The sequence below is a fragment of the Haplochromis burtoni genome, unplaced genomic scaffold, assembly GCF_018398535.1.
Source record: "Haplochromis burtoni strain Fernald_Lab_line unplaced genomic scaffold, NCSU_Asbu1 Contig_8, whole genome shotgun sequence".
Classification (NCBI taxonomy): domain Eukaryota; kingdom Metazoa; phylum Chordata; class Actinopteri; order Cichliformes; family Cichlidae; genus Haplochromis; species Haplochromis burtoni.
Window position 1 is genome coordinate 3,058,640 of NW_024582369.1, and position 18,843 is coordinate 3,077,482.

Below are 18,843 nucleotides of genomic sequence, written 5' to 3' on the forward strand. Positions count from 1 at the left end.
CCATTTATTTTGCAGCAGCAGTTTTGTACTTTGCCATGTTATATGCTAAGAGTAGCACAGATAAGTGTCAAGATACCAGGGGGTGCAGTGTTTATAGACTTTAACTGTAGACATAAAGTCACCAAGCACTTCATCAGCTACAAGTGTTCAGCTACTTATTTACACAAAAATGCTATCAGCCAATCAAATGGCAGCAAGGAAATGTGATTTAAATGACTTTTAAAATGGCATGGTTGCTGTTGCCAGACGGGCTGATGTACTGGAATTTTCCAACACAACCATCTGTGGCATTTACTGAGAATGCACAAAGAGAAAATATCCACCGAGCAATGTTTCTTTGGGGGAAAATGCCTTGTTGATATCAGACATCAGAGGAGAATGACCAGACTGCTTCGAGCTGATGGGAATGCAACAGTAACTCGAATAACCACTTATTACAACCAGCATCTGCAGAAGAGCATCTTTGATCGGACATGATGAACTTTGATGTAGATGGGCTCCAGCAGCAGAAGACCACACAGAGAGCCACTACTGTCAGCGAAAAATAGAAAACTGAGCAACAATTCACACTGACTCACCAAAATTGGACAACAGAAGATCGTCTGGTGTGAGGAATCTCAACTTCTGCTTCTACATTCAGATGATAGGGTCAGAACCACAAAAGCATGGATCTATCCTGCCTTGTATCAGTGGTTTATGCTGCTGCTGGTGGTGTAATGGTATCGGGGATATTTTCTTGGCAGTTTGGAGCCCCTAGCAACAGCTCGCCATTGTTTAAATACCTACCTAAGTATTGTTGCTGACCATGTCCATCTCTTATAACCATATTTCACCTTTGATCAGATGCAGATTAGATGATTAGTTTATCTGTATTTCTTCCCAACCAGTATATTATATCCAGTAATGGTCTGTTGATAGGATTTTATAAATACATTTGTTTCTAAACACAGTCAAACCAATATAAACCTGTTGGTTTCTTATCCTTCTGTGGAAATAAACTCTGGTAACCAGTAAACACATCCTGATGATCCAATCAGTGAACATATACAACATTCTCAAACCAGATTATGTTTGGTTATTTTGTCCCTTTGTCTTTAGGAATGTAGATGCCTGTGTGTGAAAAGATCACAAAGATCTGAGTAAAAATCAGAAGTCTGACATCTGACATTCAATGAAATGAATTCCATGTGTTTATTTCAAAAGTTCCTCACTTAAGGCATTTATGAGACACTGCATAAAGACACAAATGGCCACTTGCGGGATGTCATCACTAATCTAAAGGTACAATGCTCCATCATGACACGGCAAGTTGGCGACCTGTCAAACATCTCACTTGCATAAAACAGTCATTCACAAAGAGTAAATCTGAAATCACAGTTATTATTCCCATGGCAAGCAAATAACACACCACACATTCAAAATAAGACTCTATAAAGTATGCACTTCTAGCAGTGTATAAGAGCCACATTAGAAAAAGAAAACAACCAATACACACTCACATGCTTGCTAACAGTGTCATCTTTTTTTTCCTCAAAACAATAAAATAAAATTCACAGTAATCACAAGTGAGGTGATTAAGTGGTTTCCTCTAAAAAAGAAGAACCTTTTGAAAACAGTGAAATCATTTAAATCCGAAATAACTGATATGTCATTGTAATACTAGTGTTTGGGGCAAAAAAAATAAATAATTGAACAGCATGCTCATACATTTCATTTTCACTTGTATTTTTTTAACCTTAATCCAAACTTGGAAAATGCAGCTGTGTGTAAGATTGTGCTTTTTTATTTTACCGCATACAGACTGAAGATGAACTTTCTACATGATTTTGAGTCCAGTTTTAGAATAAAATTCTATTCTAATCTGTTCTTTACCATAATCTGAGCATTTTAGCACCAAATCAGAGGGATGAGTTAAGTGTTTCAGTACTATTAAATAGCACTTTTATAGTAGTACATCAGTACATCAAACCAAAGGCAGAGCTTGTTGCTGAAAGCAAACAAAGCACAGTATGGCCCGCTCAAGGACTCATCTCTGCTTAAAGCTGCACTGTGTAGTTTGGGAAAAGTAGAAAAACAGAACACATGTCAAAATAACGTCTGTCTCCTAATGATGTAAGATGTGAAAAACACAATCTTGAACATTCAAAGAACTTCATCATGAAAACATTTCAAAGACTACACAGGGCAGCTTTAAAAGTCCAGGCAAATAGTTGCATCAGTTCCATGTAACAAGGAATATTTGGTAGTGTCCACGTCAGAACGAACAATCAGATATGTATTACAGTGTGAGAGGAATATTTTTACAGTTAGCCTACTGTGTGTTAACATATAGAATTAGACAGGGAGTGGACTTCCACAGAAAAAGAACTCCTTTAGTCTTGACATGAAAAAACAAAACAAAAAAGGACTAGAAGACATCAACACATTATCATATTTGTGTGAGATCCTACAAACGAACAATTAGCAGCCTCAGAAGACATCTGACAAAACACTGAAAGACGGACACACACCAAAACAATATAAAGGCTCTGTGGAAATCAAAGGACAACTTGCTGGTAGCTTAGTTTTGCTGAGTTAGAATTTATACAATCTCAAGTTTGTAGCATGAGTGTATTGTCTGACTCCCCTCCCTTGGCATGTACTGCATATCGACCCCTGCTTCCTTTCTGTGAGTTTGAAGCCCAGCTCCCATCCCTTTCCTCACTTCCTGCTCTTCGTTGTTGCCCGTCATTGGCACTTTCACCCAGCCGTCTGTGGCCAGGCCGTGCTTCTTCTGGTGTCTCTTGTAGTTGTCCCAGTGGCCCGTGGTGTAGCCGCATTCTTGACATTTATAGGGCTTCTCCCCGGTGTGCCGGAGCATGTGCCGCTTCAGGTTCATGCTCTGGTTGCAGCTGTAACTGCACACGGCGCACTGGAAGGGCTTGGCGCCAGAGTGCACCCGCTGATGGCGCTTTAGGTTGGCCAGATTCCCGCACGCGTAATCGCACAAATGGCACTTGTAGGGTTTCTCGCCGGTGTGCACTCTGTGGTGTCGCTTGAGGTTGTCGAAGTGTGCTGAGGCGTAATCGCACTGTGGGCACTTGTAGGGTTTCTCGCCGCTGTGAGTTTTCATGTGGCGTGCCAAGTGGTTAGGGTAGTGTGTGAGAAAGGGGCAGGCGGCGCACGTGTAAACCTTGTCACTGCGCTCACCGGGGCTGTTGGGAGATGACGAGGAGTCTTTAGTCAGCATTTCGAGGGTACACTTGGCACAAATCTGGGCCGAGGAGCCGTCCTCGTCTTCCAGGACGATGCCACAGAGCCGGCAGGTAAAAGGGAAAAGTGACGGTGGGAGGCCGCTCCTGTCTGCTACACCCCCTCTTGATGCTCTGCTTTCGCTGCTGCCTGTCGTCTCCAGCAAGGGTGGAGGTTGATGACTCGGAGCTGGATTGGAAGCTGCTATGGGGGGCGGAGATGCTCCCTTTAGGCTATCAAAGGCTGACAGGTAGTCGCTGTTCTGGGCTGCCAAAGTCAGGTTTGACGTTGGCCGTGCAACCTCTGTAACTTCACAATCAGATTAGACAGTTATTAGGCATCAAAGATGATTTAAAGACATCAAAATGAGCTTTCATGCATCAGCACTGGGCAACTAAAGTAAAAGAAATGAGACACACCTTTGCCTGCAGCACCAGAAACCTCTTCTCTCTGCCCGGTCCCTTGCCTCTTCAGACTGTTCTGGCCACTGGTGGGTCGTGACGGTGCGTCCTGCCCCACCCCCACACAGGGTACGTGCATGCGCTGGTGCCTCTTGAGGTTGCCAAGAGAGCTGCAGGCAAAAGTACAGCTGTCACATTTGTAAGGTTTTTCCCCCGTGTGAATGCGAAGGTGTCTCTGGAGGTTCACCAGCTGAGCCGAGGCGTACGTGCACAGCGGGCAGTTAAAAGGCTTCTCCCCATTGTGCGTCTTCATGTGACGCTTCACGTGGTTGGCGTAACGCGAGGAGAATCCGCAGAGATGACACGAGTGCATTTTAGCCGATTTGTCCTCGGCTGTCAGCGCCTTGTCACCCATCCCATTTCCCACCTCTTCGCAATCAAGCTGCATATTAGAACCTGAGCGGATACCGCTGATGCTTCCAAAAGGTGAGCAGAAGTCCGTACTCTTAGCTTCCCGAGAGGCTTTGCAACATCTAAGGCAGTACGGGCCAACGAGGTCAATGCCAGGTCCCAGAGGTTCATCACGGAGCTGTCCGCAGCCCCTGCAGGACAGGTAAGGAGGGAAACTGGGCTCAGACTGGGTCGCTCTGCCTTCGTCTTCCCTCCCATTGTCCGTCGTGCTGCGCGAGTTGTCCGTTTCACTTTCCATGCTCAGCTGGCTGTAAGCAGAACTCTCATCACCCAGAGGATACACGGAGAAACCGATCTCGGCAGCAACTTCTGTGCAGGGAAGACGAGAAATATTTGATTAGGCAGCTCTCAGAGCTGTGCTTACATTTACATTTGCAGCACTGCCTGTATTAATCAGTATGCAACTCTAATTAAACGGGTAATATGACTGAGCTTAAGAAATCTAAGGAAAGAGAAACTACAGAAGAAGAAAAGAGAAGACAGAAAATGAACATAGTACAGTTCTATCTCAGGTATCTGTTATTAATCTGTATTATTCAGGCATGCTGGCTCAAAAGAGAGCATGACTTTTACAGAAATCCAATTTCATAAGGAATCATGAAATAAACATATAACTAAAAGTTTAAAATATACAGTCTTTGCAAAAAATTGTGAAATACATCAACATAAAATGCATTATTATTCAGAAAACTTAAAAACGCCAATATAATATGCAACTGACTTTCGTCCTAAAATACGACACGCTCCAATAAACTTATTTCATTCATTTTTTTCCCTTTATGTTGAAGTTCTTTTTATACGGCTGGGGATTGATACAAAGGAAGCGTAAGGACATCTGAAGGCACCAACCCACTGTCAACTCATTTAATCACTCAAAATTAATGGACACAATTTAAACACAAACCAGCAATTACTAAAAAGAAGACATGCTCAAACACATCAAACTGAGGGAAGTAGTGAATCTCATGAAAACGCTTCATACTCACAGAGCTGCAAGGTTAAGTGCATTTTAAGATGTTGTAAATATCATCTGAGAATATTCAGACATCAAAGGAAAAAAAGAAAAAGGAGAGAGATATTGTTTCCAGAAGGGCAGAAAGAAAAGCTTCGGGGCAGAGCGCTCTGTGGCTTCGTCTGATACGTCGGAAAGCGAGAAGGCCAGGAGACCACCTTCCGTCAGTGAGGCTGAGACGAAGTGCGAGAGAGGCGAGAGCTGAGGCTGCCCTTTTATCCTGGCCCATGGAAACCCCTCGTGGATGATTACCGAGCCTAATGATAATGATGATGACTATAATGGCGAGGCTGCTGCTTCTGATGATGATGATGATGATAATGATGATGAGGGTAGATGATGATGATGATGATGATGATGATGATGATGATGATGATGATGAGGGGGGAAACGATAATGGCAGTGGGGTAGTGGGAGCAGAGGCTGCAGCAGATGACGATGATGATGAATAAATGCCCTTTTATAATGGTGTCCTTGATGGTAATAGTCCTATTTTTATGACCCCATATAATAATGGTGTCTCAGTTCCTTTCTCTACTTTTCCATTTTTCAGATCACTCTGACAAAGAGGCATGCTGGGAAATGTGAGCTGATAGCGCCCATTCTCTTACTGATTCATTGTGGGACAACACTTCATTACTGACAAACTGTACAAACCTGTGACCCCGGCACACGGGGAAAAAAACAGAGGTGGCTGATTCTATTTAATATGCTATTTCCATGTTACGTTTATATAATCAATTGTTTTGAAACAAATCTGCTTCACACTGCTCCGCTGCTGAAATACAGTATAAAGACCAAGCTGTGTGATCATCCAGTCCATTTAGTGTTTAATCAGTAGTCTAATTCTATGAAATGTGCACTGAGATCTTTATAAATAATGAATTTTTTAAAAACAACACAAGTAGAAAAGTAAAAGTCACTAAAAGAGCAAAAATTAGAGGATAAATAGATGAGCAGATACAGTGAAGGATGCTGGTGCACAGACAGTTCAGCCTTGTTGCCTTTTGAGAACATGCTAGCATTTCAGCACAGTACTATCATTGGCTAACAACTGGTGAATGGCACTTTATTAGCCAATGAGCATCCACTGGCTCATCGTCCTTTCTGACTCTAATAATGATCAGAATTTAGAAAATTAACTTATTACTTTAAAGTCATCAAAAAAGCGTTTACTGGGGGTGATACAAGGGATATTTTCCCACAACTTCAATACAAACAGAAGCCTTTTATTACAACCAAAAGAGCACCCCCTGATGGTCGTTACAAAGAATGCAAGTTTTACGGCATTGGCTTCACTTTTTCGACATGCAAACTACATTCATTTTACATGGTGTCTATCATTAATCACTATGATTTTTCTGAAAGGAAACCAAGGTTTTTATATACTCTGCATGATTTGTTTAATGTACTTTTAACTAACAGTTACTGCAACTCACTACAAAGTTTTTTGTTATGTGGTGGGAGGCTTATATTGTATTGTGCACTATGATCGCTGCTGCTAACCTTTAAATAAAAGCACTGCACATTTTATTTCTACTCTACATTTTATCTGTTTTATACTTATTTTAATGAGGCACCATACAAAATATAAAAGTACTGAGGATGGTAACAATAAAGAGTATTTTGGATCATTGCTGTTTGCATTTTCTTTAACTGAGAAAGTCTTCACGGTTTCATGTTCACGCTCCCAGTGCCGCATCAGACCTCGTTTAAGTTACTAACTTACTATGACTGCCTCTGCTTTGTATTAAACACAGGGGGCTTTTATTGTGAAATCATCACAAGAAATGTGGTTTATTTAAGGTTGAAAAAAAAAAAATCCAAAAAACAAATACACAGATCGATTTGGAATGAGCCACTAATACTACAACCCATATTGGCCCCTGTAGGTGTACTGTGCACCATTAGGCCAGTCTAAGGTAATGCCTTTTTTGTTTCTATTTAAAACAACCATCTCAGCGATACTGAGATGAACCTGCACTATACCAACTCCCTGTGCATCATAAAATACCCTGTGGTTACATTATTTTTTTACTTCTTTATTAAATCATCATGAGTTTATTTGGTTGCACTGTGTGCAGATACAGCTGCAGTGATGTTACCAACCACAGAAACCACAGGTATCTACACAACAAGCAGGAATACAACAGTAAGGATTATAAACTTTAGATTTATTCATAAAAAAGGGTTTACAAACCTGAGAACTTTTCCAGGCCTAGAATCTTGTTGTCCTGATCAGGATCATCAAACTCAAGGTCTTGTCCTAGAAGGAAGTCTGTGTCTAAGGGGAGGTTTTCTGGGGCTTCAATGGCTACATCATCTTCAGAATCCACTACAGTCACAGAGAATCAAACATTTAATCACTAATATCACTTCTTTACAATTTAATTATATTTTACATAGATATTTTTCATTCATACTTTGTTCCATTAGAAAGTTGAGCTGTCTACACTTTTTTATGTAAACATCCCATGACAATCATGATATCTCACTCACTATGAACATGAGCCTAGCCGAAAAAGGTTTATGGTAAGTATACTGCCTTAAATCAACCAGGGAGTGATATTTCCCTCTTTTCTTTCTTCTCTTCTTTATTATTTGGTTTTGGGGATGCTAGTTTTGAGCATTTATAAAAGCATGATACACTATATTGCCAAAAGTATTCATTCACCTATCCAAATAATTTAATTCAGTTGTTTCAATCACTTCCATGCCCACAGGTGTTTACAATCAACACCTAGGCACGCAAACTCCTTTTACAAACATTTTGTGAAAGAATGGGTCGCTCTCAGGAGCTCAGTGAATTCCAGTGTGATATCGTGATAGGATGCCACCTGTCGTGAAGTTTCCTCGCTAGTAAATATTCCACAGTCAGCTGTTAGTCATATTATAACAAATTGGAAGCAACTGGGATCAACAGCAACAGATGCTGAGGTGCAAAGTGCACAGAGGTTGCTTTTTACAGAGCCAAACATTACAAACCTCCAAACTTCATGTGGCCTTCAGATTAGATCAAAAATGGCTTCAAGGTGTGGGGTTCCATGGCCGACATCACCAAGTATAATGCAAAGCGGGGGATGGTGTGGTGTAAAGCACGCTAAAGCTTAACTGCTGAGCAGTCGAGACATGTTCTCTGGAGTGACGAATCATGCTTTTCTGTCTGGCAATCCAATGGACGAGTCTGGTATTGGCAGTTACCAGGAGAACGGTACCTGTTAAACTGCATTGTGCAAAGTGTAAAGTTTAGTGGAGGGGGGATTATGGTGTGGGGGTGTTTTTTAGGAGTTCGTCGGCTCCAAAGTTCCAGTGAAAGGAACTCTTAATGCTTAAGCAAACCGAGAAATTTTGGACAATTTCACCCTCCAAACTTTGGGGAACAGTTTGGGGATGGCCCCTTCCTTTTCCAACATGACTACACACCAGTGCACAAAGCAAGCCCCATAAAAACATGGATGAGTAAGTTCGGTGGGGAAGAACTTAAATGGCCTACACGGAGTCCCGACCTCAACCCAATAGAAAACATGAACAGAGAGGCCAGCAAGCCAGGCCTTCCTGTCCAGTGTCTGACCTCACAAATGTGTTTCTGCCACAATTGTCAAAAATTCCCATAAACACTCCTAAACCTTTTAGAAAGTCTATCAGAGGAGTTGAAGCTGTTGCAGCTGCAAAGGGTGGGCCGACATCATATTAAACCCTATGGATTAAGAACGGGATGTCACTAAAGTCCATATGGACGTGAAAACAGGCAATCAAATATTTTTTGGCAATAGAGTGTAGTATCTATTTAAATATGGCTTTAAAAGCCAAAAGTGGAAAATCAGAAATTTTCTACCCCACAACAACAACAAAAATATCTGCAAGCAAACAGATGGAGGTTTTTTTTGTACTACAGTTACAAGTAATGATGTGTGAAATTTTAACTTGTTTTTTTTTTGTTTTTTTTAATTTGATGGAATCCAAACTGCCATCGCACAGCTGTCACTCTTCAGAAAACTAGAATCAGGCCAGTTGTAGGGCATCAAGCTCAACAGCCCATTTTGGTAACTCTCCTGTACCAGCATCTTGCTACCATCTACTGGTCATTTTTGCATTTGGCACATAAACAATAATGTATGGTAACTGTGTGGGATGATTCTACTTTTACATTTTAAATGAATAGGTGGATAATAAAACATCTTATGGTGTTCTGGTCAAGTAAATCAAAATACTAGCCTGTGGAAGAAAGCCGCGTGAAAGTTAAAAAAGTAGTGGCAGTATAATTAGGACTGCGCAATTAATCACATTTGAAGTTCAGTTATAATTTTGGCTTCTACCAGCTATTAAATCCATGCCCTCAGGATAAAATCATCATTTTGCTTCATCTTTTCCCCTTATGTCTAATCCTTCAAAGCAAAAAACCAAACTCATACTCACTCCCACCAGGCTGTCAGACAGTTCATTTCACATTTATTTATTTGGTATTTATTTATTTGGTATTTATTTATTTTGGTTTTTTCCTCAGAAATCCACTTGATTGAAAAGACGTACCTTTTTCCTTTTTAAAAAGTTTAAAAAATTGGGATAGATTGCGTTAAATAATCACGTCATTATTAACCAATGTGAATGAGAGTATGAGTTTTGCCATAATTAAGCAGCCCTATGTATAACTACAACATGGCAACTGCATAACTACAGGTCGGCGCTTTCTCCATTCTATATACTTGCCACTTCTTTTCTATAAAAAAACAAAGGTAACCTGCAACATCAACTAGAATAACTACTTACGTTATGTTATGTTGTTAAGAGAAAGGTTAATGCTGGTGGCATCAAGTTTATGTTACAGTTTAAACTCTTTCTAATGCATCCAACTGCTAACATATGAGTTTGTTTCATGCTAATTCAGCTACTGCTCAGAATAAGACACAGAGAGGCAAAATTTTCTGCCATTAAATAACTCAAAATATCTTCTTTTAAAAACACAAAATAGCACTACATCAATGGGAGAAGTGACTTCAACATTCATAATAATACTGACATTTGTTCCAGCACCGTCTGTCAGTATGAAACATTTCAATTCCTTAAAAACTCAGAGGTGAGCAGTAAAAGAGGACAAATGTAAAAATAAATAAATAGATAAATAATCAAGACACATAGACATAGATTTCATTTAAAATGCTAAAGTTACAGTCAGTGTGGAGGAGGGATGTCAAACTCATTTTACATTGTGGCCCACATGCAATTTACTTTGATATTAAGTGGGCTGGCCCAGTGAAACTATGTAATAAATGTGTAAAATTACAGAAATAAATCTGATAGTTCATTGTCCAGATTGTCTCAATTTATAAAATATAAAGTTCTTGTTAGTTCAGAGCAAATTTCATTGTTTTCTTATAGTTACTATACAAGAAAACAAATGTAAACCACCTTCACATTTTCCAAAGCTACCCAGTGGGCCTGACTAGAGTCTTTGCCGGACTAATCCTTGACACACCTGGTGTGGAGTGACAAATAATTCTAGGACTGTGGCTCAGGTCTGCATCAAGTTCCCAACATTAAAAAACATCTCTGAATACCTACACTTCACTGGCTGTGGATTCTGTTGTTTTTTTCTTGGCATCTTCCAGTCAGCCTCTCTCCTGTTTGCAATGTCCTCTTGCAGACTTCCACAACTATCAGCTCATTCTTGCCTGGAATATTTGGAAAGTAGTTCTCAGCATTTCTACAGATTCAAGTACAACGTTACCATACCACGTTAATCGAGGGATATAACTAAAAACACGTACAAACCTATACAAAATATAATTAACATAACAGGAGAATTCCATTAACATGCAAAAACTAACAGGCCAACTTTCATAAAGTGTGACGAATCATGGGCATAAGAAAACAATAATGGTTTGGATCAGGATTTATTTTTATGTATTTTAATAACACCAGCTGGGGGGACATTACATTGATATTAACATAATCTAAATTAGCACTTTATTCAGTTATGGTGGCATTATCAAATTCTCGTAAAGATAACCAACACTGGCAGGACACTGGTGAATCGGGGTTTGAGCTGGTGCATGTAAACAGTATAAGTAAAGACCATCAAGCTACTTAAACAAAATGGCTAGCCCATTAGCTCTGGTGCTGAAACCCGACAGAGAAAACCATTCAGTCAGGTAACAAATTAAGTTCAAACATGCCCGTGTGTTGCATGAAGCTGGCCATGTCAGTATACAACAAGAAATGACAGTAAGATCTGAGAAAACTGGCGGCGCACAACCTTACGAGTGTCTAATCAAAGCGCGTCCTCGTCAGCGCGTGGTATGATTGACAAGTGCCATCTTTACTTAGTATTAGCCGGGAGCTAAGCATGGTAACGTTCAGCTAAATTAGCTGGGCAGCTAATGTCAACTTCAATAGTTAGCTTTCGAGCTAACTTACCTAAAAAACGTAAATATTCCTGTCGACTGAGATGGTTGTTATCGTCGGTTAAAACGCCATTAGGTGTCAAGTGTTTTTCCCTAAATGTCCAACGTCTGGAAATCCGCCATTTCTTCATGAGCTGCGGTGACAAAGAAAGGCAATTAATGGTATTTTTCATAACTTAATTGATTTTCTGATTCGCCTGTGATCCAGCGGTAGCAACAACAAAGACACTTCCGGCTTACGTCTTTCAGAATAAAAGCGGCATCTCCGCTTAATAGTAAAACTTATTTCGCCACAAACGCTCGTATATACGGGCCTTTTTTTTTATTTTGCTTGGAAAATAGGATACATGCAAATACATTATATAAGGTAAAGACGGAGCTTTGGAGTCACATTTAAATATGACCACCTTTAGACTTTAATATAACCTGAACTCTCTTGGGCAAACTTTTCTTTAACGTTTCTTCAACTTGTCTTCAGGAATAGTTCCTCAGGCTTCTTTAAGGACATTCAAAGATCTTCATTGGATGTTGGCTGCCTTTTACTCCATTCTGTATCAAGATGATCCCATGCTGTTTCAACATTGTTGAGATCTGTAATAGTAATACTTGCGCACCCTTAATATCTGCACATCCTCTACAGTGAAAACAACAATATAACAAGGTTTTACAGTTTACAGTACAATTGTAAACACATATATTTAATTTGAGCTGTTTCTATGTAGTAGAAAAACTGAAAAATTCAGTTAATGTGGTCCTTTAGTACTAAGTCTGGAGAATCTTTGCTGGAGACATCCCAGAATATATCCTCATGTGGCATTTTACTTTGATGGTTAAGGTGGTGAGCACTTTTGCCCTTGCATATAAAAAATGTCCCATTGATGTAAAAAGGGATTGAAGAAAAGGTAATAGCATATAATTAATTTATTTTTCATACCTGTGAAACTATTCAGTGACTTCTTGTGTCTTTTTTCATACATTGTCACCACAGAGATATGCGATCCTGTCATTGTAGGAATAAAAAGCTCAGATATTTCTTGCAATTTCTAGCCTTCTGTTAACTTGGTGTATTGATAAGATACGAGCTGGAGTGCAATGGCCGTTGTTTTGTACTTTTCAAATTTGAAAAGCTTAATAGCTTGATAGCTTAAGCTATCTCACTTTAAAGCAGTTTTGTCAAAAAAAACCCAAAACAAAACAAAACAATAATTCACAATATTCATTTGTTTCTAGTTCTTTTTGGTCTGTGATACGTCGATTTACCTTTTACTTTTCTGACATTTTATCAATTTATCTTTATTGTTATTATTAATTTACTGGTCTGGTTAAATTTAAAACTGCAGCACGTAAAACGGTGAAGAGCTTTGAGCCCTCTGCCTTTATTATGAAAACCCAGGCGCATGCCGGATGTTTTATTCCTTGCGGGATGAATCTTGACTCCATGACACTCCACACTCCATTGTAAAGGCTGCACATCTCTCGCCCTTAGACGCTTCCGTTCCGAAAATAATTTCCGGCTGCTGTACCTCAATGGATTATAGTAGTTGTAGTTCTCGTGTATATAGTTGCGACGAGGAGCGTCATGCTTGAATTGTTTTACAGTACTTAAAAAGAAAATTATGTCTGGTTACAAAATGATCACAGATCCTACTTAATACCATAAAGTTAAGTCCACTGGCCAAAGGCTAACAGCTACTATGCGACTGGCATCAAATAGAGCTTTTAGGAATAGTTATGTGACAACTAAAAATTATTGGGAGGGCTGAGGAGGCTAGAAACTGTGCAGTTTGGTGCTCTATCTGTGCAAAGACACGCGGATACGCTGTCTGTTACCGATAAAAGCAGTAGTAAAACATTAGGATATAAAGTACAATACAAAGTAGGTCAATCAATCTCTCAGTTTCTCCAGGAAGCTGGATCAAAAGCCTGTAGACTTAAATGGGACTTAAATCTAGGTTAACCGAGAAAAAAAGAATAGAGAGTACATTTGAGTACTTCCCCATCAACAGAAATTGGAACTTGAAGAAGAATTCGTGTCTGCTAACCCCCGATCAGAGTGGGCTGCAAGAAATCCCAGAGAACAAAGAGAGTGTGGTTTCTCTGGAATCAAAAATAGAAACAATCACTCAGTGGACACAACAGTAAGCTGTCATGTGTCACTATAAATGACCAAAACCACATAAACAATCTGCCAGGTTAATTGGGACAAGATGTCAAAACGTGAAAAAAGGAAAAACAAAGAAAAGAAGAGGAAGGAGTCCTGCATGTAGACTGCTTTGGCTTTATATCTGAAACGAGGGAGAATGTTTTTTTGTTTTTTTATGGGACTGGGCATTTATGAATAGGAGATCCTGGGATTCTGCGTCATGTCATTGGCTCGCATCTCTGCAGTGTGCCTCCCCTCCAGGCCGCCGCACAGAAAAGCCATCAGGCAGCTGCTGTAAGAGGGAAGGCTTTCCTCACTGCGGATCTCCTTTCCTCTGCTCGCCTCTCAACCGGACCGGTCTGGACCACAATACCCACCCCCTCTCTGCAGCTCCGTCGGGCGGACACGGTTTGTGTGAGGCAGTGAAGAGGAGGCGACCTGGGTGGGGAGTGGAGGGAGGTGGGTGTGGGGTGCAGATTTCTGTGCTACTGTTTGGTCCTCAAGGGGAGGAGCCAGTTGTCGATTCTACGCTTGCGAGGAGAGAAGGCGCCGTGCAGAGAGGTAAGATACCCTTTACGTAATAGAAATTATTGTGCGTTTTATCCGCTGCCCGGACACACTTTCAGATGCGCATTCAGACCCTTTTTATTGGTGTTTTTCACTCGTGGTCGTGTGGGGTACGTGGAGGTGGAGGTGAATACGAATACGTAGGCTGACATGCCACTCCCTGCAATAGCATACTGATGCTCCGGACAAATCCTCATTAAATGATTCAAATATTCTGTCAGCATGCCCAAATAACCCCAATAAGAGTGGTACTTGCGCTCGGCTGCCTTATAATAACCCGCTTTTTTCATTCATATAATTTCCAGATGCACTCCCAAGATGAACCCCGCAGGCCCGTGGTTTATTCTTAAAACGATACTTTATATTATTGAGTAGTTTAAGGTAATTGCGGTATAACTGCATCATTTTTAACTCCGCAGTGCTTAAACATGTGTGTCAGAGAGTTAACGTGGATTTAGAAGACATGGTCTAACAGTGTTGTAAAATTCTACAACAATAGTATGATGTCTTATCAAACTAAATCCCCTATGCTGCATGCGGTTATTCAATACAGTCGAGTAGACTATAGGTTTTCACAGGTCACTAACACTGTCCGCTACGCGCCGCATGGCACAGAAGCTCAATATTTTGGTCAGGGATGCCGTGGAGGCTTAAGTGCGCGCGCCAGTGTGTGTCTATGTGTGGGTAGGCTGAGGTCACTCTCATGCCTCTGAAACCCGCATTGCTGATGCGGGCATCTGTCCAGTGGAGGGATATTTAATAGGGTGTATCATCACGCTTCCCTCCACCGAGGCAGAACTAAACATCCGTCTGAAAACTACTATTTATTTCACTCTTTTTATTATTATTATTATTATTATTATTTAAAATAGCAACAGCTTATTAACAGGTGTCACATCGTCAAAAACGCCTCCAAAGCGAGAAGATACTGTAATAATGGCTGTGACAGCAAGGTTCATGCAGAGGACAGGATTCTGAAAAAAAGTGCTCTGTTTCTTCCCTGTTTGGCTTTTCAGAGGATGGGAAGCTGCTTTGGGGCAGAATCCTGATTGTGTAATAATCCCATCTGTTAGAGGTGGAGTGGCATAAACAAGTATAAACGCTAACTGTAGGTAATTATTCGTGAAGTCAGAGTTAAGAACAGTGAATTCGGTTTTTTTTTTTACAAAGTGTACCTTTGCTCACTTATAAAAAATAGCATGGGGGCATGATTTAAAAACATTTAACTCATGGTTTCACTGTAATTGTATGATGTATGATTGATGACGACATTCTTTTGACCCACAGCAGGTATCTGAAAAGGTCAAATGTCACAGCAATAGATCATTACTCCCTTGAAGTGTTTTATAGTTCTCTATATATCCCTGAGGTGACTCCGTTGTAGTCTGTGTATACATTAATGAAGCACATTTGGGATAAACATAAAACATTTTGAGTATTTTAAACCATATCTAGACATTTTACTCAGGTAATTTCTTATTGTGCTTTAATAAATTTGGGGAACTCACAAGAAAATGGTCAAAACGAGAAGCAGCAGATATCGATTTTCTTTTTTTCAGAAAGGCCGCATCCCAGATGGCCTGCATCACTACTAACAGTATCAGTTTGTGTGACCTTCCCTGCCAGTTTGCAACACAGACTTTCTGATAAAAAGTCTCAAAGTCAAAAACATCTGACATCATCACAACTTTTTTTTTAATCTTGGTAAAGCTCCTCTGAAACTGCAGAGGACAAATGGGATGACCTTTTATGCATGTATCAGTAAAACAGCCTTGCCAACTTTGCTCGCGTGTGCTTTCTGTGGGATACTGTGTGAGTGTGTGTCACTCTTTTTGGTCACAGTAAAGGCGGTGTGAATCAGCATGCTGATTCATGTCAGAGGGTAACAATACAAGACTCCTGCACATGCCTTAGTATGTTATGTAATAATGTCCAGTGATACTGTGCACGAGGGATCTGTTTTCTTTCGCCTCTTTGAAATAAATAAAAAATCAGTGTTTGCTGCTGTGAATTAAGACTAAAATGAGGGTTTTAAGCTTTTGTTTTGCGTTGACAGGACATGAAAGGAGGGCAGTTTCACAGTATTACTTCCTTTGGCTTGCTAAAAAAGGAAGTTGTGAGGAGTTTAAACAGGTTACAAGGTGACATCTTGTTTAAATCATCTTAAGATCCTAGCTCCTTTTCACCCATTCCTCACAGCTCAAATATACACAGGTGATGGTATGATTTTATGGATGAAGAAAAAGAAATGGGCTGAAAAGTTTGATTTGGAAGTAATTACTTTCTTAGAAACTTTCATGGATTACAGAGAATTTTTCGTTTAGAACCGAAATTGGTTATTTTTCTTCTGAAAATATTATATATATAAATTAACTCCAATGGGAGTCAATTCATTGTGATTTGTTTGTACCCTGAGCTCTGAGAAAATTATAGTGGGTTGTGCTTTGAACTTGTGGCGCCTAAGCACTCAGATGGATTAAGTAAACACATAACAGCAGGTTATGGTTCATATTTTCTGGTTTCGCTCATACTTTGTGGTGTGAAGATTCTAAATCTTTAATGGTACTGACAGATTGTGAGATTTCAGCATGTTATTTATTTCAAAAAGATTCATAATAGATTCCATTCTTTTGTTAGTTATTGGCATTATTCACACAGTCTCTTTGAACTTTGATTCACAACTTGGTTGTCATCGTATAAACTCACTGACTAATTCTCGTGACTATATTTATTCTGTTCATTAACTATATTACGTACAGTATAAAGACCTGATTTGAAAATGGTATAAATGAAAGGTGGTTTATGCTATGAATTTGTTATGAGTTATGAAGTATGAATAAATAATTAATATTATATGCTAAATAATAATAATAATGACTAAAAATGAATGTCACTTAAGATTAATATTATCACACCGAAGAGCCTGCTAATGCGATTTACTAACAAATGGTAATCCGCTTACACTCTAGGTATAACGGAAACCCATGCCATGAAGCTCCCAATGCACAGTTTCTGTGCTGATGTTAATACGTTGGAGGATATCCTCTTAGAGCAGCACGTGAAAGCTAGAGGAGCCGCACCCTGCCGGCCGTGAAAACAGTGCAGGTTATAGATACTTCAGCTTCACAAACTTTCTAATGCCAATTCTCTAAAGCCTAAGCTAAAACACAGTTAATTGAAAATTAATTGATTCACCTAATGGGGCCTTGTCTTTCTTTTGTTCCCATAATACATGTAATAGAGACAACATGTTAATAATACCTGGACCAAAGAGAGAGTGTGTGCTCACTCTTTATGGACAGCATCTCTGTGTTAACTGTTGTTGTCCTGAGTTTTCTGAGAGATGACAGCAGGGCTCTTCTCTCTCTTCTTGTCTCACAATATGTATAGAGATGGATTGTTGCTTCATTTATTAGGAGAGATGCGCAGCTTGGCAAAAAAGTGCTTGAGTGTATTGTCAGTAGCCAGAGACTGCAACTGCAGTGGTTTTGGAGTTTTGTGAATATCTCACCATGGTAACAGCACCACATCACTCATTTCTGTTATCTAATTATTCCATTTGAAATATTTAAAATGAATAATTTTTTAACTAACTATATCTCTTTAGAGTATATGTAGATATAGTATGTATGTTATAAACTATATGTGGCATGCGTTACATAAGGTCAAAGTTGTGTTTGTGTGTGTGACAGTGTCACGGTCACATTCATATGCTTGTTCTGATACACTGGAACCATGTGATTCCTGATTTGAAGATGTTCTTGAATGAAATTTCTCCCATTATCTTGTTGTGTATCATGTAATGCGCATTTCCCTAACGTGAACCTCATGAAGTTATTATTATCATGCTTATCTGTCCGATTTTGATGGTATTGTTGACATTGAGCTGATCCGAAAAGCAGTTTGTACTAATTCTGACCCTGTTTTAGCAACTGATCATGGAAAACAGATAGCATCTTCTTGGCCATTTCATCTGTGTTTCCACATAATTAGGTTACGTATATATATGATGATGTGGGTAAATGTAAGTGTGTGCATGTGCATGTCAGTATTTTCAGTTGATGGGAGATCTGTTTCTAAATCATGATGCATTACAGTTGAAGGATGCTCTGTAGTTTGGAAAGCTGGACTGCAGCAGATATTTAATTAAAAGAACATAAGCAAGCAAGAGAAACAAGAGAAAAAAAAGAACCAAGATACCCAGAAGGATTGCAGCTCAGTGGTGACTTAAGTTTAAGGCACTTAGTTGAGAGACTCATGCAATATTCAAACTGCCTTTCTTGAATGTTCAGCCATAACTAGACTGAAAATCTTCTTGGTAGTTCTGCTAACTTGGGATGACCCTCATCCTAATAACCCGGAGGTCAAAAATCCTTGTCAGGTCTGACAGCAGCATGAATCAGCACTAAGTTACATTTAGTCATTTGGAGCCAAAACCCAGCAAACTTTACAGACACTTAGCAGAGAATTACAATCACTATATATATAATATAAATAGTATATAGTAGTATAGTACATAAAGTCTTATCTTATCTTATCTTATCTTATCTTATCTTATCTTATCTTATCTTATCTTATCTTATCTTATCTTATCTTATCTTATCTTATCTTATCTTA

The 18,843-nt window shown here is 39.5% G+C and overlaps 2 protein-coding genes across 5 annotated transcripts in view; one reads left to right on the top strand and one right to left on the bottom strand.

Annotated features, from left to right (window-relative positions):
- Nucleotides 1–1,162: 1,162 nt before the first annotated feature.
- znf513a (zinc finger protein 513a) lies at nt 1,163–11,746 on the bottom strand. 3 transcript variants are annotated; one of them, XM_005914393.2, is made up of 5 exons: nt 11,530–11,746; nt 10,675–10,784; nt 7,316–7,450; nt 3,651–4,412; nt 1,163–3,534 (listed from the first exon to the last, which is right to left on the bottom strand). In XM_005914393.2, the coding sequence occupies exons 2-5, from the start codon at nt 10,712–10,714 to the stop codon at nt 2,582–2,584; spliced, it is 1,890 nt and encodes a 629-aa protein (XP_005914455.1). In that variant the 5' UTR covers nt 10,715–10,784; nt 11,530–11,746; the 3' UTR covers nt 1,163–2,581. The 3 variants fall into 3 exon arrangements, with proteins under 3 accessions (XP_005914455.1, XP_005914453.1, XP_042082438.1); XM_005914391.2 differs by having other exon boundaries at nt 1,163–3,540; XM_042226504.1 differs by having other exon boundaries at nt 1,163–3,540; nt 10,675–10,816.
- Nucleotides 11,747–13,566: 1,820 nt separating this feature from the next.
- si:ch211-278j3.3 (E3 ubiquitin-protein ligase RNF19B) overlaps nt 13,567–18,843 on the top strand; it is a 27,883-nt gene continuing 22,606 nt past the window's right edge. Inside the window, exon 1 of one of the 2 annotated variants that reach the window (XM_005914399.3) lies at nt 13,567–14,220. The gene's annotated coding sequence lies outside the window, so the exon portion shown is untranslated. The remainder of the gene's footprint in view (nt 14,221–18,843) is intronic. The other variant, XM_005914394.3, reaches the window with a different exon arrangement.

Excerpts from the sequence above, each read along its gene's own strand:
- znf513a (XM_005914391.2), bottom strand. The coding sequence starts at position 10,714 with ATGCCAAGAAAAAAACAACAGAATCCACAGCCAGTGAAGT. Across the intron at positions 4,413-7,315 it reads AGGCCTGGAAAAGTTCTCAG|AAGTTGCTGCCGAGATCGGT; the intron begins GTTTGTAAACCC and ends TTCCCTGCACAG. Across the intron at positions 3,541-3,650 it reads TTCTGGTGCTGCAGGCAAAG|TTACAGAGGTTGCACGGCCA; the intron begins GTGTGTCTCATT and ends CTGATTGTGAAG.